General features: G+C 37.3%; 1 protein-coding gene across 1 annotated transcript in view; it reads left to right on the top strand.

Moving 5' to 3' along the window:
- Positions 1-4,026: 4,026 nt before the first annotated feature.
- LOC105444093 overlaps positions 4,027-27,624 on the top strand; it is a 32,200-nt gene continuing 8,602 nt past the window's right edge. The window contains exons 1-5 of the mRNA XM_030978006.1: positions 4,027-4,130; positions 11,654-11,814; positions 12,634-12,917; positions 14,551-16,313; positions 20,379-20,537. Coding sequence (XP_030833866.1) covers positions 11,678-11,814; positions 12,634-12,917; positions 14,551-16,313; positions 20,379-20,537 — 2,343 coding nt within the window. The 5' untranslated portion in view covers positions 4,027-4,130; positions 11,654-11,677. The remainder of the gene's footprint in view (positions 4,131-11,653; positions 11,815-12,633; positions 12,918-14,550; positions 16,314-20,378; positions 20,538-27,624) is intronic.

Here is a 27,624-nt window from a genome sequence, read left to right as displayed (position 1 = left end):
ATGCCCTCAGTGTTTTCTTTTTTTTATGATTTACCATCCATTCATAAAGTTTTAATTGCAGCAAAGCAGCTTGAATTCAGGAGAAAACTAACTCAGATGTGTCATTACTCATCCTGCTTTCTGATTGGTCAGTTCCAAAGGAAGGCCATGAATACGTGAATGTAACATGCTTGGAAAACAATCTGAAATAGATATTTGAAAGCCATAGCTTTATTGGTTGGCTTGGCTTATTTTACTCTCTGAAATTAACATGCAACTTTTTTGAAGTTTTGATCTAGTGAATGGAAGCGAGTAGATCTATGCAAAAATACAAATAAAATGATGGGGGGGAATAAAACATATACATTTTTAGAACTTAACTTTTCATTTGTTTTCTCATCTTCATCTTTGCCTGAAGAAGGGTGTTTTGCACGACAAATAAATTATGCCACAGATATGACGCCGAAGACCGTCCCTTTTTAATGTGTAAATAAATGGTAACTGTATACAAACCAGATCCTGCACGTCTTCACCGAGCTCTGTGTTATAAGAAACAGAAATGTGAAGCATATTACACTCGACATCAGCATAAACAACGCCACGGTGTTGCCGCATCATGATATATCTGAACAAGATTTAGAATGACAATTAACTATGTCATGCCCATCACACGTTGCTAATCAAGAAAAGTTTGTGTTAGAATATTTTGCACTGAGAGCAAAAAAGGCATTACAATTTGACATCGAATCAAATCAGATATGAGTGAAATGACAAATTTCCCCCCCCCCCCCCCCCAGCCTTTTCTCGTGAACACTATTTGTGATACATTCTCCTGCTGCGATAATGAACTGTCTAAAATTAAAAGTTGTGCTTGGAGATACTATACAGTTTCATACGCATATTTATAACGCTTGTCTTTTTTAATACAGTGTGTTTGATTTATACAGAAACGGCAAGCAATTAGCGATCGAGATAGAGGGGAGGGGGCTATGAAATGAGGGTGGAGGAAGAGGATTGTAATATTTGGAAAGAGAGAGTATGAGAAAGATTATGATGATGATGATGGTGATGATGATGGTGGTGATGATGATGATGATGATGCTACTTCGGAATATAATACTTGATGATGATAATTATGATGATGCCAATAATGGTGATGGTGATGGTGACGACGATGATGACGATGTGATGATGATGATAATGATGATGATGGTGATGATAATGATAATTATCATGATAATAATGATGATGAGGATGCTAATTATGACATTTCAATAGGGGACGCATAAGGTAATATATTGAAAGTGCCTTAGGTTGATTTCCGAAAGTAGTTGGCATGCGATCGTGTTTTTGTCCACCTCCTGAGGTTTTTAAAAATACGTTGGTGGTAATCGTAAATTATTAGAAATACTCATCAACTAAATTGTTGATTGCGGGTGTTCTAAACTCGGATGTTGGAAGTTGTTTTAAAAATGTGATCAGGGGTAGATTTGAAGGACAATTTTACAAAGTATTTTGTCATATAACTAGTTGATAGTCTCCTCTTTAGGCTCTTTCCCATCCTGGATGCGGCTTTGTCATGTAGTTGATATTTGTTCATCATGTTGCCACGCTTGACATGAGCTTGAAACTCTTCAAACTCCCCCAATTTAAACAGGGTCGCTGTCACATGAATTGATAAACCCTTTTTGATAAGTTTGCCCGAAGACATTTTAACAGCCCCACTGCAGTTTGACGTTTGTTATAAGAAGTTGGACGATTGAAAATGTGGTTTTTCTTTACTTTCTTGATTGGTGAGACGCCGTTTAAAGACTACTTAAATAGAATTATGTAAAATGTAAATAAAGGCACCTTGATGCTCAGTGAAAAAGAAAAGAGAATATATTAAAGGGGGAGAGAGAGAGAGAGAGAGAGGGGGGAGAGTGAGAGAGAGAGAGAGAGAGAGAGAGCATGGTAACCATTCCTGTGCCTAGATACCCTTCGAATACTAACCTAATCTTCGTACATAATGGGCAATGTACACATAGATAGTGACTTCAGTTGATTGAGTTTTAAGGCTTCAAGGTTTCTTTCATTTTCCACATAATATAACAAGTTCAAATGAATATGCAATACATACAAATTCGATAACATAATATTAGACAAAAGATACGACAAAATTATACAATTTGTCAAATAAATCATCTAAGATTGGCACAGTGGTAAAAAAAAAACATAGTTGAGGAGTCTATTTAAAAAAGCATGTCTTGTAATTAAAGCAAGTATTTGCGTTCCAATCAGCTCTGTTGACTTTAAACGGAGCCGAATCAGCCGATACCCGGATCCAAAGAAATTGTACGCAGAGCAATAGATAAAGGAGTGAACGTTTTACTTTAGGGGTGTGTTATTTTATCTCGGGAAGGGAATGTGTTCACTTTGACAGTATAGCCGCGCTTTTATTGGTTTGTGAAATTAGGCATGAGACCAACCCCCTCCCCCCTCATGTTAAACATGTAATAACTGTTATTAAGCTACTGAAATCGTGGCATTTGATTGGCTGAGAGCAAATTTGTCATAGATATTTAGCATTTTGTTTTGTATAACACTTAAGTTATATGAAACAGGGCCGCTTTACCAATCTATACCAATCCATTGCAAGATGTAATTTCCTTTGGATGACAGTGATAATTATATCCATGGGGTTAAGGAGTCCAACCCCCATGATAAACTGAATTGTGAGGGGATTGGATATCCCCTTTGTTGATCGATGACAATTTGTATATTTTGATTCCTTGTCTGACATCAGACTTTGCGTTGTTAGGAAATTGAACATGGCATGGCTGAATAAAAAAGAAAGGAGTTTACATAACTTATTGGGGTAAAAAGATCCTCTGTACGCTCCGATGGCTTTTATCGTAACTTTGCCATGATGATGTAAAGAGCAAATTGTATTTAATGTTTTCGTTTTTGTTTTTGTTAATTATATATATAAGCCTAACAACCAAAGTTTTATTTTGTATTTATATTATTTTATGTTCACCTTCTCTCTCTCTCGGAGAGGTAGGAAAGGAAAAGTATAGTTTAGCACTGGACAGTTAACCGTCATTAATCAATACCCGCACCCTGTTTATGGTCGACATCTAAATTATTGTCCACACCATCGATTGAACAGAAGCTGTGAAACTCACTGAATCAATATTTGAACCAGAAAAAAGGAAACAGCGCCATCTAATCATCATTGCTGAATAACTCGAAAAACAGTATTGCCAGGCGGAAATAATCTTTTCAGATTGGACAGCCTTAAAACCCAACAACAACACCAATAACAATACCAACAACAACAACAAAAGGAGGGAAACGATTCAACGGTACTCCCAACCGGCGGCAAGGGAGGGGCCAAATAGGGGGCCAAATTCGGGAGAAAATATTTAGCGGCGAATAAGCGCGGGGGGGGGGGGTAAGGGTAAGAGGAGTTTGTTTTTCTTTCTCAACAGGGGGGAGGGGGTAAGGAGCACTAATTTGTTTTCGTCCCTATTCGTGAGAGAATATTTAGCGCCGAATCAGCCAGCCGGCAAATAAGCGTGGGGGGGGGGGGGGGTTTGAGCAGGTGTTTTCTCATGGGGTGGGGGGGGGGAGGGGTAGTGAGCACTAATTTGTTAATTTCTTGAGCGCCTAATCAGCTAGCAAGCGAATAAGTTGGAGGGGGAGGTATGTTTACTCAACATCCACCCACCACCACCCCCTTCCCCAAATTTCATGTTTTTCAGAGGAAATGGGGCCCCTTATTTGATAGTGTGGTGTCCCATGTTACATCCACAACACAAGCTGACATGATTATATAACCAGCATCATTAATGGTCTATTAAGGAAGTTGGCAGTAGAATCCTTGGTGATTCCATAAAGTCCATGGACTAGAGTACTGAGAAATAATAGAATGAAATCATAAAGAGTAACTTGAAATTTTACTTCCTACGTCACAGTTTGTGCCCCAACTTTGTGAACTGAGGAAAGGGGGAGGGGCCCGTCTTAAATTTACCTGTTTTTACACGCATTTGTTTCCTTCTTCCCACCACCCCATAAACGCTACACATAGATCTACAGTACTTGTGCATGCGGACGAACGAGTGGTTTCCAAAGTCGATGTAGCTGTATCCACAGAAAATTACCACCTGGTAAGTATGGGGATATCTTTCTTAAAACTGTACATGTATTTAATGTTATCTTTAATTACCAGAGAATCTGCTAGAAGGCTCTTGACTTGAGTGTATATGGGCTTCCAATTCCATGCAACTCCAGTAATATTCCTCCTCATATCTTGTTATAACTTAGTAACTTGGTGTCTTTGCTTTGCCTTGTATAGACAGAAATAACCGTCTGATATGGGTCATTTCTTTAATAAAACTGACATTTGTTGACATTCCCCATATACAGACGGTACGCCAGCGATCTCGTACCGGCGTGGGGGTAATCTATAGCCAATTCTGGACATCTTTTTGTAATTGTTGGCTCATGACATTTTCTCCCCCAATTTTCTTTATTTAGATCTACGTTTCTGATCTATAAAGCAGATAGACAAATACTATGTATTTGTATATTTCTATCTGGAGTAATTACATTTTTATTTGCTATTTTAAAATGAGAAATTTACGGACTTACTCTATATGAGTTATCCCATTATCGTCTCAGAACAATGAAACAGTACGTTCATGCACTCAAACTAGTAATGACATGACCCAGCGGCCGATATATTTCTGGGTCAACCTACTGAAACATAGCCAATGTCCAATCAGAGCACTCGTTTTGTGGGAGTTCGTTGGTCAAGCCGGGCTGACTCGTACGTATGTACGGTAGCTATTGGACGTTCGAAAAGAAAAAATGAATATTCATCAACTAAAACCTAGATGGCTGACAACGGAGTTATTTGACTACGAGACTTTCTCGGATTAATCATTAATTTAGGATCTAAATGAGCAAGCTATAGATCGTAAGTCAAATAAGCTATATAGACCAATATGTTATTTTTAATTTTTTAATATAGATCTAGACTCTAATTATTGCAATATTGCAGCATTTATGAGGATGTAAAGGGTGAAAATCTTGTTGCATATCTCATTCATCTCGGTCCGGCCGAACCGAACCAATTGTTCCGTACAGTCCCCATAGGACGAACTTCAGTCTCTATAATCGAAGGTAGTGGAGCCAGACGTAGTCTCAGAGGAACAACCGACGATATAGAGAGACTGAAGCTTTTGGTCTATGCCTTGTATTGCTTTTCTGGTGTGAGTGGAACCAGATGTAGTCTTGGTGAAAAAAGCCGCTGATTCAAAACCTTTTTTTGTCTTTGGCTGATCATCAACGAAACGGAGTTAAGTCTTTTGTCAATTCTGTTTGTTGCTTCGGCAGGCAGCCAGCAAGCCAGTGAAAGGGAATTTGTTTAATACACATTTTATGGTAATGCAAGCATTTAAATAAACAGATCTTTGTTATTCCTAGCTCATCTTTACTGATTGAGGTGTCATATGAAAGGGAAAAAATGGACTTTCTAGAAATGTGATTTTCTCTTTGACATTCAGATACCGTCCGCCAAATGACTTTTTGGTACCGATTCTTCAAATTTATTTTCATCACTCATGCATGAAATATGCATCATATGAAATGCATCAAATGAAAGAGGAGGATCTAAGCTTTACAAATATGTGTCGTTTGTTAATTGTAATCGTGATTAAGTTATGATAATTCTCGGTTTCGTTTTTCTGGGCCGCACTGCACTGTATACAAAAAAAATTATAACAAAAACATAATTTAACTGATAAAACAATACCAAGTATTATTCATTTAGAAAGTTGCAGAAAAAGATGGGATATTAATTACATTAAGCTATTGCTTGATAGCGTGATAGCTCGGGGGAAAGGTAAGCCGGGGGGAGGGGGCATGTGGTGATGACCAAAAATTAAAACCAAAAACTAGTGTTGGGGATGATGTTGATGATGACAATGAAAATGAAAATAAAAATATGCAGATGTAAACAACTCTGACACCAACAAATTATATAAGTATACAGGAGTTATAAAATATAGTGATGGATATTTTATAGGAAATTGAAAATAATAATCAATATTAATTCAGCACTGGGAAAAGATCAAACAATGTACTCTGAAAGAAATGCTTTCTTCGTATTGAATTTAAGATTCCACATGATTTTATTGAGACTGGGAGATGCATCCCATCAGTGATTTTTTTGGTCTATGATTTACACTACTGGAAAGAAAAAAACATACAAAAACCGTTGAAGCGTCCTCAAATTCGCACATATTTATACAATTTGTATGTAATCTAGGTCTTGAATGCGAAGTGTGAGAAAACACCCCCACACTTACAATCCCCTAATTCTGTGGAGAAAGGGTGTATTGATATGAAACTTTAGAAAAAGTCAGATTAAATTATGTTGATATGCACCATGAAAAAAAAGGTCAGATTAGGGTTCTAAAAATGTTTAATGACAAGGAATTATAAGGAAGAAATTTTGGTAACTGATCTTCGCTTCGTCAGTGCCCTGAGTAGAGCATGTGTATCATTAAAAGCACTGAAGTGAGGAGGTCACATGAGTAGAAGGCGTTATCTTGTTTAGCTTACCGAAGTGTGCCTTTAACACTGCAAAATATCAGTTAACATCCAGCAGGCGTTTTAAATAAAAATTCTCTGGAGTAGGATTTTTTTTTTTGATTTTTGATTTTTTTTTTTTTTTGTGTCGAAATACCGGAATGTGAGAAAAATTGATGATTTTTGGTGACAGTGTAAATGCACTGAGCTAATGTTTAGGTTTCTACTAAGTACTATAATTTATACTAGTCTTATTCAACCCTCTTCTCCATTGATCTCCGCTAGAGCGAGTACTGAGAACAAGCCCAAGCTATTAATTACAGTGTAAATGCACTGAGCTAATGTTTAGGTTTCTACTAAGTACTATATACTAGTCTTATTTAACCCTCGTCTCCATTGATCTCAGCGAGAGCGAGTACTGAGAACAAGTCCAAGCTATTAATTTTTATGTGTCAAGTCAACTTGCTTTGCAACAAATCGGTTTAGGTCTACTTCAATATCATACCTTATAATTGAAAGGGTTTGAGATAATTGAAGAAAAAATGGACGGCAATGATTTTTTTTATCATAAACAGCCTGTGAAACAGTGATAACAAAAATTTAACAAAAATAAATAAATCATGGTACATAAAAAGCATTCACTGATGCCAGCACGTACACAAAAGAAATGCACTCATGCAAAGCCAGAGAGTTCAATATACGGGGTACTCCACATGAGTAATAGAGAATAACCACAGAAAGGAGGGAAACAATTCAATGGGAATCCCTATAGGGGGTACTCCAAATGAGTAATAGAGATACCCCCAGAAAGGAGGGAAACAATTTGTCATTAGGGACTTTTAGATTTGCACGTTGTGGACTGCTACGTGTGACGTCCTTTTAAGGCACTGGCAGTAAAAAAGAACTTCACAGTGCCTTAAAAGGACGTCACAAGTAGCAGTCCACTATATGTCAACATGCAAATCTAAAAGTCCCTTTTGGCTGGAGAAGCAGGGCACCGTTGCACCACATAATCCCTACTAGTCTTATTCAACCCTCTTCTCCATTGATCTCCGCTAGAGCGAGTACTGAGAACAAGCCCAAGCTATTAATTACAGTGTAAATGCACTGAGCTAATGTTTAGGTTTCTACTAAGTACTATATACTAGTCTTATTTAACCCTCGTCTCCATTGATCTCAGCGAGAGCGAGTACTGAGAACAAGTCCAAGCTATTAATTTTTATGTGTCAAGTCAACTTGCTTTGCAACAAATCGGTTTAGGTCTACTTCAATATCATACCTTATAATTGAAAGGGTTTGAGATAATTGAAGAAAAAATGGACGGCAATGATTTTTTTTATCATAAACAGCCTGTGAAACAGTGATAACAAAAATTTAACAAAAATAAATAAATCATGGTACATAAAAAGCATTCACTGATGCCAGCACGTACACAAAAGAAATGCACTCATGCAAAGCCAGAGAGTTCAATATACGGGGTACTCCACATGAGTAATAGAGAATAACCACAGAAAGGAGGGAAACAATTCAATGGGAATCCCTATAGGGGGTACTCCAAATGAGTAATAGAGATACCCCCAGAAAGGAGGGAAACAATTTGTCATTAGGGACTTTTAGATTTGCACGTTGACATTGTGGACTGCTACGTGTGACGTCCTTTTAAGGCACTGGCGGTAAAAAACAACTTCACAGTGCCTTAAAAGGACGTCACAAGTAGCAGTCCACTATATGTCAACATGCAAATCTAAAAGTCCCTTTTGGCTGGAGAAGCAGGGCACCGTTGCACCACATAATCCCTATTAACTTTAAAGCATGAAGAATAGATCTATAATAACTATAGAAAAAAATTGCACATAAAAACTGGCAGTCATGCAGATGTGAAGAAATTGATTAAGATTGTGACCAATGACCACAACATGCAGATACTCGATTAACAAAAATGTCTTTGTTCTCATTCAGCTATTCCATTCATTTCTACGCTAGCCTACAACTGCATATTGGCATACCGTATTTTCCTGCCTTAAGGCCGCACCCCCTATTTTAACATTTTGTAGACACACAAAAATGATAATAATTTTTTTCGAAATATTTGTAATTTTTTTTGTTTTGCTTTTTTGCCGACACCATAGGCAGCAAGCCAGATGGCGTCTTATTTCAGCTTTCTCTCCAGCCCCCAGTCGATGGTGTATTGCGCAATAGCTTGGCACGATTGGTGCGGGCTGCGAGGATTGAGGTTGCTTTAGCAGTGGCACGAACTTAGATCTAGATCTACCGGTAGTTTTTGGTTGGTAAGTTATGAAGTTTATTCACGAGATTGACAAAACTTCATGTCAACAATATAACCAAAATTGTTGGTAAGACATGTATGGAGTTATTCTAGAAATGTCCTGTACCATTATACATTAACTGGTATAGTCATTGTACTTAGGTTGGTCCCATATATGTACAAATACGTGCTGTTTTGATTGCCGATTTTGATTGTTGTTGCGCATGGGCCGCACCCAAACTTTTTGATATTTTCTCTTCCGAAAAAATGCGGCCTTTAACCTGGCAAATACGGTATGCCATAAAATTTGAGGGGATTCCTCATGAGGTAATTATAAGAGATGCACCCGCACGATACATATATAGGGCGTGGCTAACTAGTAACTGGCTATGGTCGGCCACTCGGCCATCATAGACTATGTCATAAACAATTAAAACAATCCCAATGTCGCAGTCATTGCCTCGTATTTTCAGCTAATTTCTCACTATTGACGTAGAATCTTGAATTCCATCAGCCATGCAAGAAATAGGAAAAATAGGGAAAAAAAGGAAACCACCATTCGCTCCGATCCGATCCGTGCAGTAGCACTTCATAAGTTTATTGCATCACACGATTTGTTTCCTTCTTCCCACCATCCCATAACATAGACGCTATACACACAAGCTTGTGGGCGTTTGGAGATATTATGCTGATGTGACCTAGCTATGACACGTTGACGTCATACGACTCCAGTGGCTAATTACGAACTAACTTATTAAAGGCATCGTTTAACAATGTTAAATCTGAGATACATTGTGTTAAAAAAATTGCGCATCAAAATGATCACGAAGTGCCTCTAAAAAGTAAATATCTTTGAGTGACCGGTTTTACCATACCGACTCATTTTCCCCAATGGACTGTAGTGTTATGAAAAATTGAAAACCGTTAGGAAAACACCAAATTAAATTTCGATTTCCACTCATAAATATCTTGATAATCAGACAGGCGATCGGCTTGTAAAAGTCATGGTGTTACTGACTGACCTAAAGGTTTATGATTATCAATGCAGCATGAGCTAAATCCAGGATTTCGTTTCAGAATCTGAGACAAAGTTACCCAATCCCTTTAAGATTATAGAGATTTTGATTTATTTTATATCCATTTATAAGCACTTCCATCAAATTGAAGTATTGTCTTCTATATGATACATACATGTATAAACCTCGTAACTCTACCGTAAGTATACGGTCACCCAGGGGTCATTTTGTGAGCGTTTGCAGTACCATGCACCCCACGGCTGCCACGCCTAGCATATTGGCAAAACGGCACTCAAGTCGCTTGCCACTGCACTAGGGAAGTAATTTCAGCAGCATTCGGATATGTCAGGCCAGGCCCACCCCTGCAAGTCAAGGGGCATACTGTATTGCCACTTTTGTTTAAATATAGTATGGCATATTAGTGTCAGATTTGTGTCATGTTTGTGTAAATATTTATTTGATTATGTTTGAACCGTAAACATCTGATGAGAGCGTAACCATTTTTCTTTGTCTTTTTTAATCATGACATGTTACATTGTAACTCAGATTCTATAATTCCCACTGAGGTATGGCACGACAAGCACCAAAATGCACCATTATTATAAGTAAATAAATGCAATATCTCCCTTACCGTGGGAGCCTGGGGGGGGAATACCCCCTCCCAAACCATCCTCCTCTGGCTCTGTCCCATCCCTTGGTCGCTTTGTTCCCTTGTGACTCGGTCTTGACTGTATGTTGCTGAATCATACATGTATGTATTTGGCATATGGTTTATGTTGGAACTGTTTACGACATTACGTACAATAATATTTTTGTTTGTGTGTGTGTGTGTGTGTGTGTTGGGGTGCATATTAGTTTGTCAATTATTTGTTTTCTTCATGAAAAATATATTCCAAATTTCTGGTGGATCAAATCCCAAACGCTTACCCAGATACAATTAATCTTAAGCTCAAATTTCCTCAATAGGTATGCATCAGATTGCACAATTTGAAGTTAAAAAATGTGAAAGCTCCCACACTTTCCTTTTTTGTTTCAACTTTCACTATTCTCCTTGATTTTTCTGCTTACTGTAAGAGTAGGGTGTAAATACAAAGAAATACTAATAGTATATAATGGGAGTTAACATAGAGACCGTAGTGATATCAGATGCTATGAATTGTAAAAATTTACATATTTCAACAATGAAAAAAACACATTGCACTACATCACGGAGGGGGTGGGGGGAGGGGGATGCTCCTCAAGAATTCCTTTGTATTTACACCCTACCATATACACAATGAAAATAATCTCAATATGATATTTGATTACCGGTAGCTTTATTTCATAAATCCTTTAAATGTGTATTTTGTCTCTCTGCAGCACAAATGGAGACACCCATCCCGCCCCCCTTCCCTTCCTGGATATAAGCTAGATCTTCACATGTCATCCCCTTTTATCTTTGAATAAAATTCAGTATTAAATTGCAAAAGAGTCAAGTCAGGAGGCAAATATTTGGATAAGGGGCGAAAAAGTGTAAACAGTGAACCATTTTTTGTACATTGTACATACACGTACATGTCTGTCACTATTCACTAATATGAGTAATTTACTCTTTGTAAATAGTCATTTATTGTTTTACTCTTGACACTAAATTTACTTATAACTATCTTTTAATTTTATATTATATCGCTGTAGAACATGTATTTTAACTCATGTCATGTTTATATTAATGATCTTTTGTTTCAATGTTTTCAATGGTGGTGAATAAATAAATTCAATTCAATTTAATTCACTTCAATTTGTATGATTAACTGCATCAATCCCCATTTTACAGGATGTCTTGCTGGGGTTGTCATTCATGTACCTTTCCAGCGGACTGAGTTTCTGTCGAATGAGAAGGACATCTTATACCATGGGTGGATTCTACCTTCTCTATCTGTTCATGATTCTCCTGGTGAGATCTGGTGATGTTGAAACCAACCCTGGACCAGACAGGTCAGTCTATATGTATTTGAAGCTTATTTCCTTTTCTTTATTGCAACAGTAATGAGCAGTAGGGATATTAAGTAATTTTCTAACTATTAAACCATAACACCACTGCATGCATGCCAATTTTTCTTCCATATTCAAGTGCGCTGCTCAATGAGGTATAAGTCTTGTGTCTGTATGCTTCAATATACCTTTGAATAAGTCTCATCAGTACATGTAGCTTAATGAAATCAGATAGGTATGCTCATGAAGCTGCAGGTACTAACAGTGCTCAGCTGTAGGAGCTAGTGTACATATTTGTAGGTTGGAGTAGTTTATTCTTCCATGCAGTTGATTAGTTGTACAGTCTGTTTCGCCCAAAAGCTCATCAAGAACTGAACTAAACTTACAAAGTATGAAGAATGGTGATTTAATGAATTATACAGTAGGAGTTACAACACAATAAGAGATACTTTAAGACCCTCCAAAGTGTTGGGAGCCCCACGAATTTGATGGCAAAATTTCACTTAAATTGTATCATAATGTGAAAAGGGATGTCATTTTAAACACATTTTTGCAGGATTTTAAAAACAAATGTGTTGATGTCAAATATTGATGAAAGAATACAAAATCTAGGTTTTTTGCGTACAACAGAAAACCAAAATTATGTATTCTTTTTATTAATGTTTGTCTTCAAACACATTTTTATGGGGGGGGGGGGGGGATCTTTACAATTTAAGTGAAACTTTGCCTTCAAATAGTGGCGAATTTGGGGCTCTCAACACTTAAGAAGGGCTTTAAGAGAAACTTAAGAGATGCTTGATAAACTCATGTTTTTAATTACAGGATTGTCAGTGAAAAGGAATTCTTAAAGCTGTCAAAGCAAATTAAACCTAGCTACTACAAAGAGGTGGGCATTAACCTGGACATCTCCATTGCAGAGCTTGGTCAAATCGAGAAAGAGAGCCAAAATACCAGTGATGCATTGATGACAGTCTTCACAAGATGGAGAGACAAACAGCCTCCAGGCACAGACATCAGGGCTCTTCTTGCAGAGGAATTAGAAAGTAGTGACTTAGGGTCCCTCTCTGGCAAACTACTTGCTGGCAGTCTAGTCCCAAACAGGACAGGTGAGAATAAGAAGGAAATCATGTCAGCTGCTCGCAAGAAGGCCTTTACTGCCATTGATAATATATTGCTCTTGCAGGGAGCCAACAAACACTGATTTGACACTTTTTCGTTTGGTACGAATAGGGTTATTTTATAGCAGGACATCCCAGTAGACGAACAGCCCATGAGGTCTGTTGAACCCTCAAAATAGTTGTCAGAATATCCATGAGACTAACATTTCAGTCTTGTGGGTTGTCAGTCCATGGGTAGTTGGTGTCATGGACCTTCTAACAACTTTTCAGATGGTTCGCTAGACAGATATTGTCGGTCTTGTGGGCTGTCGGTCACATGGGCTGTGGCCATTAATACATGGTTACAGACCCACTCACTTTGTGCTGTGTAAGGGTGATGATGAAATTAGTTTTACATGAAGCTGTACAACGATTGTCATTCAAATTTCTTGGCATTTCAAGCCCATGCAGCCACTTTCTAACTATTTTTTTTGTCAAGTTTCTGAAAATTGTACCATTACAGAATCGTTTTTATCTTTTGTGACCTTATTTATGTCAGCCCCCAAAATGGATAATTTCTGTTTCTTGTGTACAAAACAAAAGGAAAACTACATTTCTCTCAGTTCTTTCTATATTGAATGGAATTGTTCTTTGAGCTATAATTCATAAGGTTTATGAGGTTCATCATTATCGTCCATACTGTTAACGATGGAAATGAATGATATTGACATGTTACATATGGATACATAAATAGCCGATAGGTATATACAGTATATACCTGAAAGAGAAGGTTGAGATCTGGGGAGAGGTGAAAAATAATTTGTGAGCATTATCATTGTGATTATGCAAGTCTGGAAGAACATCACAGAAAAAATGTTTCCTGAAAAGCATGGCTCTTCAAATATTCTAAATATGACAAGTAACAGCTTACCGGTAAAAACTAAGCCTGATTTTTATGCCACATGTTTGAGTATAGTCCCACATACATCTTTCTGTGTACAGTGCTTGTTACTTAACTACCACTGTGCCAAATTTCATATCATTTTGATGATTCCAGAACCTTACATTACACACCAATACTTCTATGCTACATGATCAACTTTTTCTGATTGATTCCACACCGCTTCTTTCACAATCCAATTGCATGACCAGAACTCAACTTTATCTTTACTACCGAAAGACAATTTTTTTGAGATACTTAAAAAAGAAAACAAACAGACATGTCATGCATCAACAAGAGTAAACATGTATGTATTGTATTGTATTTATTAAACATCATTGATGTACATCAATATTCTGTTTATAGACATAGTTATAATCACTTTACAATGTAATGCAACAATCGATATATAAAACATAATATAAAACATTTACAACACCTTTCTAAATAAACAATAAGTCATGCAATACGAAATATGTAAATGAGAACTAAAACAAAAGCATAAGATTGTAACATGTATGATGGATGTGCAGAAATAAAACTGCAAAGACATGAATGAATGAATGAAAATGTAAAGTTGACAAACAAAAAAATACATCAGAAATTTGTTTTTATGTTCATGTGTATATGTTCAGAATATTCTTTAAAAAACATTTTGATATTCAGAAAAAATTATCACACTTGTATTATTAAATTTTAAAGGTGCACCTGTTAGATTGCCAGGATCACAGCCCCAACCACTTTCTGCTGACCTGATCGAGAGATGTGCAGATGATTTGAGATCCAAATACCGGACAACTCTCTGTAAGATCAGAGCTGATCCTCTCATCCCAATTTCCATTGTGCAGTTTGGCGACATGTACACAAACCTTGTCCTGGAAGAGGAATATCGACAACGTAAGCGACCACTTGAGTACAGTGATCTCTTTGATCTTAAAGTCAATGGAGAGTTTCCCAAGCGGATCATGGTTCAGGGAGAGGCTGGGACAGGAAAGACAACATTCTGTGCTAAGATTGCCTGGGACTGGATAAATGACAGTCCTGCTCTCCAAAAGTTTGTGTGGGTACTTGTTGTCCCATTTCGTGAAGCCAAACAATACACGATTGGTGAGATTGTCAAGTCGTATCTCTCCAAGGGCAACCCAGCAACAGCCTGCCAAATCACTGAGTACATCCGTTCAAATCCAAAAGATGTATTCATTGCGTTTGATGGATTAGATGAGTTTGATGGCAAGGTTGTACAGCAAAGGAAAGCTGGTTCAAAGTCAGACTGTCACCAGCCAAAGTCTGCTGATCAAACCAAGGCAAGATCAGAATCAAAGATGAACAAGAATAAGCGGCAAAAGTTAATGCAACCAAAGTCAGGAAGCCCAACAAGTGCCACTTCGCAGCCAAGTGTCAACAGTGCAGAGGCAAGCGTAAGGTCTTCAGAGAGAGGTGAAATTCCACTTACAGACATTCTTCGTTCAGATGAACTTGTCACTTGCCCGGTGTTGGTGACAAGTCGCCCATGGAAGGTCAAAGAGATTAGATGGGATGATAGTCTGAGCAAACGGTACACTTTCCTGCATTTGGAAGGTTTTAGCAAGGAGAATGTGGAGGTTTACATTCACAAGTACTTCCAAGATGATGGGGCCAAAGCAGATCAGCTTATCCAATTAACCAAAGACAATGTCATCATATCTGAGCATATGGCCCCGTATCCTATCTACATAGCTATGGTCTGTCTTATGTGGAGAGAACTTGGTGACGAAAAACAAGAAAAGTTTAAGTCGTTACAAACTTTTTCTCAAATATTTGATGAAATGTTTGAATTCTTGAAGGTGCATTATGCTCAGAAAAAAATCCCAGATTTAGACAGCCCATCTTTCCAAGCATGTCGCTCTCGAATTGAGAAACTCATGGAACCAGTTGCCAAAGTTGCTTTCATCGGGCTACAAGAAAACACCCTTAGTTTCAAAGAAGGTGATTTTGAACAGTGCTCAGACTCCATTGAAACAGCTTGCAGAGTAGGGGTGTTGTCTCAGGAGAAAAATTTGTCATCTAACCTGTATGATAAGAGCAGTATGTTCCTGCAGTCTACTATCTTCTTTCCACACAAACTCTTTCAGGAGTACATGGCTGGGGTCTATCTTGCTTCCCTGTATGAACTAGATCCCAATAAATTCAACAGGCTGATTGAGCAAGTAGTGCTGCCTAGGAAAAAAGAGTTCAGGTATCTCCTGTATTTCACTGTATCACGGAACAAAGCCATTGCAAACCATGTCATGAAATGCATGTTACAGGTTGACACCAGAGACAGAGATGAGATGGATTTCTTGGTTGATGTATCCTTTGAGAGTCAGGACCTAGATACTGCAGCCTTGTTGAGGGATAGAATGTCATCTCTGAGAATATGGTTATCCATGACAGCACACACCATAGCAGGTTATGTATTCACTGGACTAGGTGTACATAAAGATGTGGTAAGTTTGATATCTTACCTTCATTAATAAGTATTATAATTTAATAGGGATGTCCATCCTGATATGAAGTTGGTTTGAATAGAAGCATAAAATGAGAAAAACAGGTCAGTGACAGTTTGAGTTTTGAGGGTGTGCCGAGGAGGACCCGCTTTGTGATGTTTCAGAAGATCGTCGTTATGTGATGGCAGCAGAAGGTGCTGAAGATGCTCAAACTTTCAATAATTTGTTTCTCCCCCTTTCCTGCTTTTATTATGCCTCCGTTACGAAGTAGCCGGAGGCATTATGTTTTTGGGTTGTCCGTCCGTCCGTACGTACGTCTGTACGTACGTACATCCCGTTCTTGTGATCGCGTTATCTAAAGAACCGATTGATGGATTCCTGCCAAACTTTGGTCATGTATGTATCTTGCAGAGCCGATGAACTGATTAGATTTTGGGGTCACGATGTCAAAGGTCAAAGGTCACTGGACTCATTATATATGCAAAAATAGCTTGTGATCGCATTATCATTAGAACAGATTGATGGATTCCTGCCAAACTTGGATCATTTATGTATCTTGCAGAGCCAATGAACTGAGTAGATTCTTGGTTCATATGGTCAAAGGTCAAAGGTCATGGGCTCATTATGTATGCAAAAATAGTTTGTGAATGCATTCTCATTAGAAATGACAGATGGATTACTATTTAACTCAGGACATCTTGCAGAGCCAATGAATTGAGTAGATTTTAGGATCATGAGGTCAAATATCAAAGGGTCATATATGTATATGAGAAATTGCTTGTAATCACGATATTCTGAAAACCTGTTAATGGATTACAATTGAACTTGAATTTGAAAAATTCCTCCGTTTTGGTTTGTAAAATTGCTCTATGACGGAGGCATCATTTTCGACTGCGCGCAGTCGAAGTTCCATCTAGTTAAATCCAACTTAATATCAGGGTGGACTTTGCCTTCAATTGCAAACCCATCAGGCATCTACAGACATGCATTTTTTTAGGAATGGGTATTTAATATTTATTTATTTATGGTATAAAACAAAATATGATTAGCAGCCAATGGTTGAATTGTTCACATTTTACAAGCATGTTTTTAAAATACATAACATACAATACTAAAAATGGTAATAATATCCAAAAGCCAGATGATACTTATGGTACATACAACACTGTAGATTAAATAATTGAAGAAAAGCAAAAACAGAATGAATATAAGTCATGAAACATAATTCATGGAGAAATTACACTTTTGTTCGATAAATGATGTCCATCGTTCTCACCATTCTATCTTTTCTCTTTTTTCCCCTCTCTCCCCTTCTCTGTCTCTCTCCCTCTCTTGCCTGTGGGTTGTTGGCAGATATATCAATAATTTGGTTACATATTTTTGGTTCATTTCAAAGTTCAAAGTATTTAGGATAAGTTCATACGAGAATATAATTAATCAACGGTATGAGTATTAAAAAGAGTAAAAAATATTGCATAATTAAAAACCTTCAAATTGGTTGATAAATTGTATCAAATTGTTTACCAGGACTTGGATGGCGTGTAAAATGGTACATATTGTATAATAAACTAATCAACAATGAATAATTGACAAAAATGGCAAGATAAACACATTACACCAAGGAAAATGGATTTTGCTGGTAGTTTTACCTAAGTATATTGAACAACAAGATTTGTATATGGACCCCCCCCCCCCCTCTTTACATCAAATTTAAATTCAAGAGCCTGATGAGGTGGAGGAGAGCACTTCGTTTGTAGCGCTCTGTTTTACAAAAACTTCTGCCTAGGTTTGGCCATTTCGTAATGATCGACAATGTAAAGTTGATTGCAATGGAGGAAGCCCGTGGTGAAAGTTTGATGATGGGCTGGTCAATCTTTTGAACAGACTCAATGCTAGTTTCTCTCGTCATTCATTGAGAGTGGGCAGTTCCAATTCTTTTAGAGCATGTTGGTAAGTACAGTAGTGCAGTCCAAGCACAAGGCAGCATGCTCATTTTTTGGATTCTTTCAATCTGATTACTTTGGTTTTCAGTTAGCCCAGAGGGCCAAGCAGGGGCACAGTATTCTACCATGGGCCGAACGTAAGAACAGTAGACAAATTCGATCATTTGCTGGAAGTTTGAATCTGTTTAATATTCTGAGCATGTATAGTTTTGTGCTTGCTCGCTTGACAATATTATTCACATGATATGAACATTTCAGATCATGTTTAACCAGTACTCCAGGGGGGTGTTTCATGAAGCTGTTCGTAAAGTTACGCATGACTTTACAAATGACTTATATATGAAAAGCCAAATGGGATGCTCAATCATTTTTAACTGCATCAACTTAAGTTGAACTGTGCAGATGTAGATTAATTATAGTAACCCTGCCTTGCGTCCTTCCGTGCGTGCGTCCGTAACAAATTTGGTTTCTGATTGATAACTTCAGTAATGTTTGACGGATATTAATGAAATTTGATATGAAGGTACATGATATCAAAATACAGGCTAATTTCGTTTTCGGAGTATGTAGGTCAAAGGTCAAAGGTCATAGCTCATTAAATATGCGAAAAACTACACATCTGGTTTCCGATCGATAACTTTAGTAATGCTTGACGGATTTTAATGAAATTTGATATGCAGGTACATGATATCGAAATACAGGCTAAGTTTGATTTCGGAGTATGTAGGCCAAAGGTCAAAAGTCATAGCTCATTAAATATGCGAAAAAATACAATCTGGTTTCCGATCGATAACTTTAGTAATGTTTGACAGATTTTAATGAAATTTGATATGAAGGTACATGATATCAAAATACAGGCTAAGTTCAATTTCCGAGTATGTAGGTCAAAGGTCATAGCTCATTAAATATGCAAATCTGGTTTCCGATCCATAACTTTAGTATTGGTTGACGGATTTTAATGAAATTTGATAAGAACGTTCATGGTATTAAAACACAGCCTAAGTTCAATTTCAGAGTATGTAGGTCAAAGGTCATAGCTCATTAAATATGCAAATCTGGTTTTCGATCCATAACTAGTATTGTTTGACAGATTTTAATGAAATTTGATATGAAGGTTCATGGTATCAAAACACAGCCTAAGTTCAATTTCAGAATATGTAGGTCAAAGGTCATAGCTCATTAAATATGCAAATCTGGTTTCCATTCGATAACTTAAGTAATGTTAGACAAATTTAATGAAATTTAATATGAAGGTACATGGTATCAAAATACATGTACAGCCTAAGTTCGATTTCTGAGTATGTAGGTCAAAGGTGAAATGTAATAGCTCATTAAATAGGCAAAGCACCCAGCACTATACAAAATCAAATTAATAAAGTTTCAAATAATTTATACACAAAACAACATTTAAGAGAGAAAGAAAGAGATGAAAAGGAAGCATTACAAATTTGCACAAGTCTTCAAGGAGATGTCTTTAATACAATATTTACACTAATGATATTTTTAAGTGGGTATACTACTGGCAATGATGATTATTGACTGTCCATTTTTGTTGTAGTGGAGGGGAGGGGGGGAGGGTTGATGTGAAACATACATTATGATAATACTTGAGCAGTATCATTTCATATACCCATCACTATAGGCATATGATAAATATCAACAGTCAACTATTTGAATTAGTTTTATTGGACTACCAACCCTTTTCTGGTTGGAAAATAAACTGTCTGCTTGAAATGGCATCCTACACCTCAGTTTTGCTGCAACCAGTCCTCTTGATCATTTGATGCTCAGACTTCAGAGTAACCCTTAATTTTGATGGATGGAATAATTTAGGCCCTTTAAAAATGGCCTTTACCATGCTGCATTACAGATAAAATGTTATAGCAGGCCTTCCTTTGCAAATAAATTTGGGATCATATAGGTTTCGTAGCACTACTCTGATGATATCGACCACTGTATTAAGTAACCATTCTGTAATCATTCAATGAGACTTTCTTAATGCAGGCCGAGTGACAGAAGCATCAACAAAATCTGAGGTGGTCTTAAACTTTATCAATGGACTCTGACTTTCTCATATTTTAATTTTTCGTTTTTTGTTTGTTTGTTTTTGCTTTTGATTTAGATCGATCTTGGAGTAAATGAAGAATTTGGACCAATTATATCACATGATATGGGGGAGATTATATGCTCTGTGCCCTCTCTAAAGCATGTTACACTACTTGAAGCTGCCTTGCACAGTGACTTCTATGCAGTTCTTGCTAAAGAAGGAAAGAAGTCCAAGGTGAGTGAAAAAACACATTGTAATGCCGTAGTCTGGCCTAAGGGGGCGCTTTGTCAAGACGCAGAACATCAATCGCTTGAAAATTTGAAAAATCACTGTGATTACAGTTGTAGAAAAAAAATTAAGTTGGGTCAGGAATTTAAAATTTAAAAACTAAAATGTGTATTGTTTTTGTCATTCTGTCACTTTGCATCCTCCCAGTTAGATTTACACGAGGATGTTGCAAAATTTTCTCACAACAAAATACAAAATTGTAGTGGGAGAGGGGGGGGGGGGGGTAAACCTTCCCCCTTCAGTTGCCAAACTTCCTTAAATATCCCACCCACCTCCTCCCCCCCCCCCCCTGCCATGACAAGATATTGCTGCCCCTGAATGTTTGATTTAGGGATAAACCATAATAAACTTGAGTATTGAATGGGAAATGCACATTGGGAGTCAATACATGCAAGTGTTCAAATAATTTAAAGCCTATCAGAAAAGGTTTTTATTGCCAAGTCTTGAATTATATTTAGTGTTCACTTAACTTCTTTCTGATTTTACGTTCATGACATGTTGCATTAACCTCAATTTAAAATTTCTGCATCATGTCAGGGTTTCTTTTTACAATTTAGTTTTGACTATACAACCGTCTGTAGTGTATATTGGATTCCGGACCAAAGTTTGTGAAGTCAAAGAATCAATTTGGAGAATGTTCTAAAGTAATATGAATCAAATATGACATTTATTTTTAAAATTGCCACTCACAGGCCAACAGCTTTTTTGGCTAAAATCACAGTGCACATACCTGCTTAAATGTAAATAAAAATATGGCTGATGATGATGATATCTAATTGAAAAGGGAATTGAGATGAAAATAAGAGATGAACTTGCATTTTAAGAATGTTATTCAATTTGTCGACAAACTTGATTCCCTGGTACATCTTAGTTATTTACATTTAAAGCGACTACTTATATTCTTTATTTCTGATATAACTGTTTTTCTTTCCTAATCACTGTCTGAGTCGCTGCTACTGTCACTGATTTTCGCTGCTCTGATGTCGTATTCGATATCCTGCATCCTGCTAAATTTGCTTGATAGTCCTTGGTAGCGGCACCCTATGTAGCACGGTATTTCCTTCTTAGCACATGAGCAGTTCTTCTTGCACCCTTCAGTACATCCGCATGATATAGCCTTCTTCATTGAAACGGGCCAGGCTTGATGGGTACTTCGAACAGGAAGCACGTGCTGATCATCCAGATTCCACCCAAATTCTGTCCAGGGTGGGGTTTTAGGCTTGGCAATATGTGCTCTCTTATTCATCATCGTTGCAAGGGCATGCAGCTCTCTTTACATGAAGAAAAAATGCGTCTCCTGTTTGGGGGGGGGAGGAGCCTTAGGAGAGTATAGATCTGTTGTTCAAAAACTTGTATGCTCTGAGATTGCCCAGATCAGACTCCTTGAAGTCATCACTTGCTGAGGTGTTAATATATGTTGTGATGGCCCTAATACCTCCTTGATTAGTTCTCTGGATACAACGTCAGTGATGGCCCTTGCCTTGGGGTTCTCACCAAGTCAACAATCTCTAGTTCTCCATCACTAGCAATGATCTGTGTCATACGCAGAAGAGCAGTTACTTCATCACTCTTCCCTGATTTAGCTCTTGTGGGCCCAGACTTCTTTTGTTTCTTGTTTTGTATGTGGAACGTGTTCAGCTTCATAATACTTGTCTTCTTCTGAAGACTGGACAGTGATTGAGACAGTGCCTCCACGCCTATTTGTTTAACACTGCTCAAGTTGTCCTAAACTGTGCAATCAGCACATTGCCCAGTTGACACATTTATCAGGGATGTTGTAGTTGCACTGGATGGATTCGTCTCGACTGCTACCATTACCTTGATGACCATCTCTGTGTCCCTTGTTACTCGACATACACCAGATTCATTGTTAGGGCTGGGTGAAAGAAGATGCAGCATCGATATTTACTGTGCAGAGACAGATGTGATGGGTTTTAATTGTTTAAACCCATTTTATCCATGCGGCGGGGTCAGGTGTAATTCCGTCATGACCGCTTTCTTCTTTACTTGGCATCTGCATTTGTCTGTTCAAGAAGCATGTCAGGAGAAACACAATTGTGCTTGCCATCTGCTCTCCTTGCAACAAATGCACCCGCCATAAGTGCTTCATGTACATCAGGGGCTGTTTTAGGAAGATTTTTCATCTCATCAAGATAGAGAGGCAGAGACTGCTGCCCATATTTGTAATGCCCTGCTGCTTTTAGGTAAGGTATCATTCAATATGATTCACAGACATGTCCTACCCAGTCAGCTTCTCGCTGGTAGTAGTTAAATCTATGCAGAACATCAGGAAGGTGGACCAGAAGAATGCTGTTGGTTGATCAACCATTGATTCTGGGAAAAGTTCCTGAAGGGCTGATAACTGTTCATGGGAATTCTGAAGCATTTGCAACTTTTCAGTGGCAGTGATGTCTTTTTCATAGAGCATCTTCAAGACAGATTCCACCTCAGGCTGCCAATGATCTGTTTCTCTGTCTGCTGCCCATCATGTCTAGAATGCTTCCTAGTAGAGGCGCCACATAGTTTCGCTCAGGATTCTGAGGGCATGTATGGCCTGGTAGTAGTCGGCTTTATCACCAAACATCTTCTTGGCAGCCCCTTCCGGGCACAGACAAGCTGCAACAAGAAAATCTTCTGCACCTGCCGCCCTAAGGATCTGCAAACTGCTTTCATGTAGTTGTGAGCTTGATGAAAGCCACCCAGCAGTAAGACCACATTGCTGAACTCACTACGATGCTTGTCTCTGATGGCTACAGCGAGCTCATATGTAGCCTGATCTCCAGTTATAATTGTGTATTTGTTACCACGTGCATGTGATGTCCTGACAAGTCAAATCATCATTTCCTTTAGTACAGTAGGGTCAGTTGGAGAAGATGGGATCAGAGGAAGATAGCCAATGATTCTAGCCTGTCTATGTGGATGGAGGTCAGCACGGAATGAGGAAAAGCCCGGAAGTCCTGCTTCTAAAACTCTAGGAGCATCCACCAGTTGCGAAGTTGTGATCATTCTACCGAGGCGCCACATAAGCAGAACGTCCTCAGTCTGCATGGCCATCTGAAGAGTGAGTGAGTCTGGAACCATATTGTATGCAGATGTGAATGAAATCTCAGTTGAATTTTTCTTACACTTCACAATCTGCTCTAAGAATCTTTGATGCTTGCAGGAGTGTATGGTGTTTTCCCTCGATATCATCTCCTTCTAGGCGCCTCAGTTTTTTCAGTGCCTCACCAAGTGGTAATGTGGAAGCACATATAAATCCTGAACCTTTGGTTTGATTGAGAACCAAAATATGTGACCTATAGTATTCATGTAATGTATGTTTCAAGATGGTCGCCCGGTATTTATCTCCTTTATCGACACCAAGCTCCTCAAGAATGTCTCGGTACCTTACGCGGATGATTCTATGAGGAATGTGGACAGACCAGGAGCTGGAAAAGAGGAGCTTCCAGCTCATCTACAACATCATAAGGGTTTAACTTTGACCGACCAGAATGTGAAGAGCCTTAAATTTGTTCATATATGTTGTTACACACGTAACTGGATGAAGAATAGGCTTATCACAGATTCTTGTTGGCATATGATGCATTTTGTGTAGTCAGTGCTCATATCTTTGGAAGACTTCTTAGCAGGCACATGCTTCATGGACATGGCACTATCTGCCACACGTTTTCTTGGCTGGTTACTCATCTTTCTGTAGGAACCTATAATATAGAGGGGTGTATCATTTGAATAATAGTTGCACTGTATTTATATTTCATATAAACCTAACTTTGAAATGTTACTTTACATTAGCAGGCAAACTTTCACTCTTTCTTGTAATTCTTGTAAGATCTTAAAAGACAGACCCAGGAATTCTGAAATTCATCTAGTATGAGGTTGCTTTGGTCAATGTCACCCTCTTATACCTATATCAATTATAAAACAACATTGAGATGGGGGTAATAGGTATATTAGTATTGGATTAACAGGAGCATTGGATGTAACAAACATGTAAAGTCATCACAAAAGGTTGCAAATCCGATTTAAGTGTTGTGATCCAAAACACAAGATGGAACAAAATTTATGCTACATTATATTAAGGTTTATTCTAATCTACAAGTGTTAAAGTGGAACTAGTATAAGAAACTATATATTTATTGGTTCACTTTCTCTTATATTTACATCAGGTAATGTTTTAATACAGAGTCCTTGAGAAGAATCTTCAGGATTGCTCCATAGTGATGCCAGATGATTACATATGGAAATTCTGTAATAAGCTGCTAGATAATATTTTATCAATAATCCAAAAGTTTGCTAAGAGTAAAAATATTCTGATTTGAGTTAGCAAAACTTACTACATCCTCAAACCTGCAACTGAAATTCCTACCTCATACCAAAAGGTTCAAGCTGGTTAGGAAGTTTCTGATAGTTTCTTCATCATTCTATTAGTTGAAATGTACTTGTAATGTTTGATTTCCTGTCTCTCTGATGTTGCTAACAACTCTGTTTAGTCATTTATAGAAAAAGGGAAGAATGCAATTAATCATTCACGTTTCAGTTGCAAGCTTGACACATACGGTATGCGGCAATGATGACTCATATTAAATGTATTATCAGGGAACTAAACTGCATATTGTCCAAAATGAACTTTGTTATGCTATAACTTTTTTTACATGAAAAGCAAAACATCTGTAATTTTCAGATCATATTCAACTAATATTACATACCTGCCAACCCTTACAAATAATCCAGAATATTCTGTTTTTCTGGATTAGTCATTTATAGAACTTCATTAAAATATTTGTAGATCCAGACAGGATTCTATGTTTTATTTGACCATGTCATACAAAAACCGAGATTCTACAATTACCTTACACAATTTGTATTAATTACAAATCAGAATTACTAATTTTTGGGGGAATTTATGAATTGCCCCTGCCACTTGTGTCTCCCCCATCGCCCAGCCCAACCGTTCACTGTCCCTTCAATCATTAAGAAAAAGGATAGAATGCAATTAGATGATTCACGTTTCAGTTGCAAGGGCAAACCTGACAGATATGCGGCAATGACGACGCACGTTAAACGTATCATCAAGGAACTGGTCTGTGCATATTGTCCAAAATGAACTTTACTACGCTATACATTTTTTTACATAAAAATCAATGAACCTGTAATTTTCAGATCGTATTCAACTAATATTAGGAAGGTTTTCTATATATTTTTAATTCTTCAGTTTCAAAAGTGATTGAAATATGGAGAAATAACTCGGTAATATGCGTAAAGCACCATGAGCGTCAGAGCTTGCCGGATACTGGTGCTATATAGTTATCCTATTATTTATTATTATTATTATTATGTAAAATAAATTCAATCATCATGAATGTGGTATCATCTTGTAGATAATTAAATTTTCTTCCATTGACACCACATGCATGGTAAAATGATGTTCTGTTACAAAATTATCTTCTAATTATTGACTATCTTTTTTTCCAGAAAAATATTGTCAGGGTAGTCCACCTAGAAATTGTGCAGGAAGATCCTCTAATCATGTTTATACCGACCGACCTACAACATCCCGACCAAAACCCCCCAAATTAAGGTTTTGCCCCCTAGGTATTCAGCTATTTTGTTGTTGCCTTGATGGTATTATGTCTTCATTCAACAGAACTATAGTACATACAAATTATTAAAACATAGCAGGCCACATAATACGAACCACAAAGGAAAATTATAGTAAGGAATGTATATGTTCTATAGCTAGACTACTTTCATGTACAATATAACATCTATTATTATAATCATCATAATCATTTTACGCTTGTAAATAAAATTATCATTCTTTAAACTCTCTAATAGAATATTATCTTTAGCAATGCTGGTCTAAATATTTGAATTACAATGAAAAGGTGCTTGACTGAATATTTTACTGAGAAGATTTGCATTTAATTCACATACCTCTAAAATACAGTAGAATCACTGCAATTCGCTCCTACGCTCAGGAATTCCTGATCTTCCTCTTACCTGAATCTTCAGTATGGTCATATCCTATTGGACTGTCTATCCCTGACTCTTGACAAAGGCCTTATATTTTCATGCACTTTTGATCTTACTATAATGTACATAAAAATCACCTGAAGGTACTCAGTATTTTAAAACATATAAATAATACACATTCTGACTTCTCACTGTCTGATTTAACTTATAAAAGTATACAAAGGACTAATATTGGGAAAACTACTCTGTGCAAATAAATACTAGCCCAACAAGACCCTTTCATTGATGCGGTCTCTGACCACATGTTTACAAAATTCCTGCTCCCCATCCATCTACCAGTGTTAACCCTATTTAGCCCGGGGGGGGGGGAGGGGCTTGAGAAGTCCCCCCCCCCCTCGACATTTTACGCGATAATTTTTTAACGCAAGAAAATCTTGCACTGAAATTTTGTGACTTTTTTCTTTCGAGTCTTGCGCATCTTTTGAAAGAAATTTTTTGAAAATCAAACCTACCATTATGAAGTCACGTGTCATTTTGTCTTTGCATGTCAGCCCGAAAATCGCTCATTTTTGTGATTTGTGTACAAAACATATGGAAATCTCATTTTTCAAATAAAGAGATAAAACATTGGTTATTTGGTCTTGTTTATAGTTTAGGTGTTTATTTTTGGGTCCAAATAGTTGAATTATAGTTGGAAATAAAATAAAACAATAAAAACAATAAAATACATACGGTAAGTTAAAAAAACAAAGAAATACATAAAAAATTATCAAAACAATAGATAACATGAGGAATAACCCTGGTTTTTCAATTTTTTGTGTTGTATTATTATTCCAAATGGTCTAAAAATATTTGTAGTGAGAAAGAATGCTTAGAATATGAATAATGTCTAATTTATGGGCAAAAATGTGAATTTGATGACCTTATTTGCATAAATTACGATAAATATGCTGAGTGAATTTTTCAAAAAATTGAAATTACCATAGTATTCTATACACTTCACTTGACATGTATGCAAATTTTCGCGACGATCGGGTGTTTCACGGTCGAGATCATAGGG

This window comes from Strongylocentrotus purpuratus, unplaced genomic scaffold (assembly GCF_000002235.5).
Source record: "Strongylocentrotus purpuratus isolate Spur 01 unplaced genomic scaffold, Spur_5.0 spur5_scaffold_1, whole genome shotgun sequence".
Classification (NCBI taxonomy): domain Eukaryota; kingdom Metazoa; phylum Echinodermata; class Echinoidea; order Camarodonta; family Strongylocentrotidae; genus Strongylocentrotus; species Strongylocentrotus purpuratus.
Note: the sequence above shows the minus strand (reverse complement) of the source record. Positions and strands in the feature narration are given on the sequence as shown.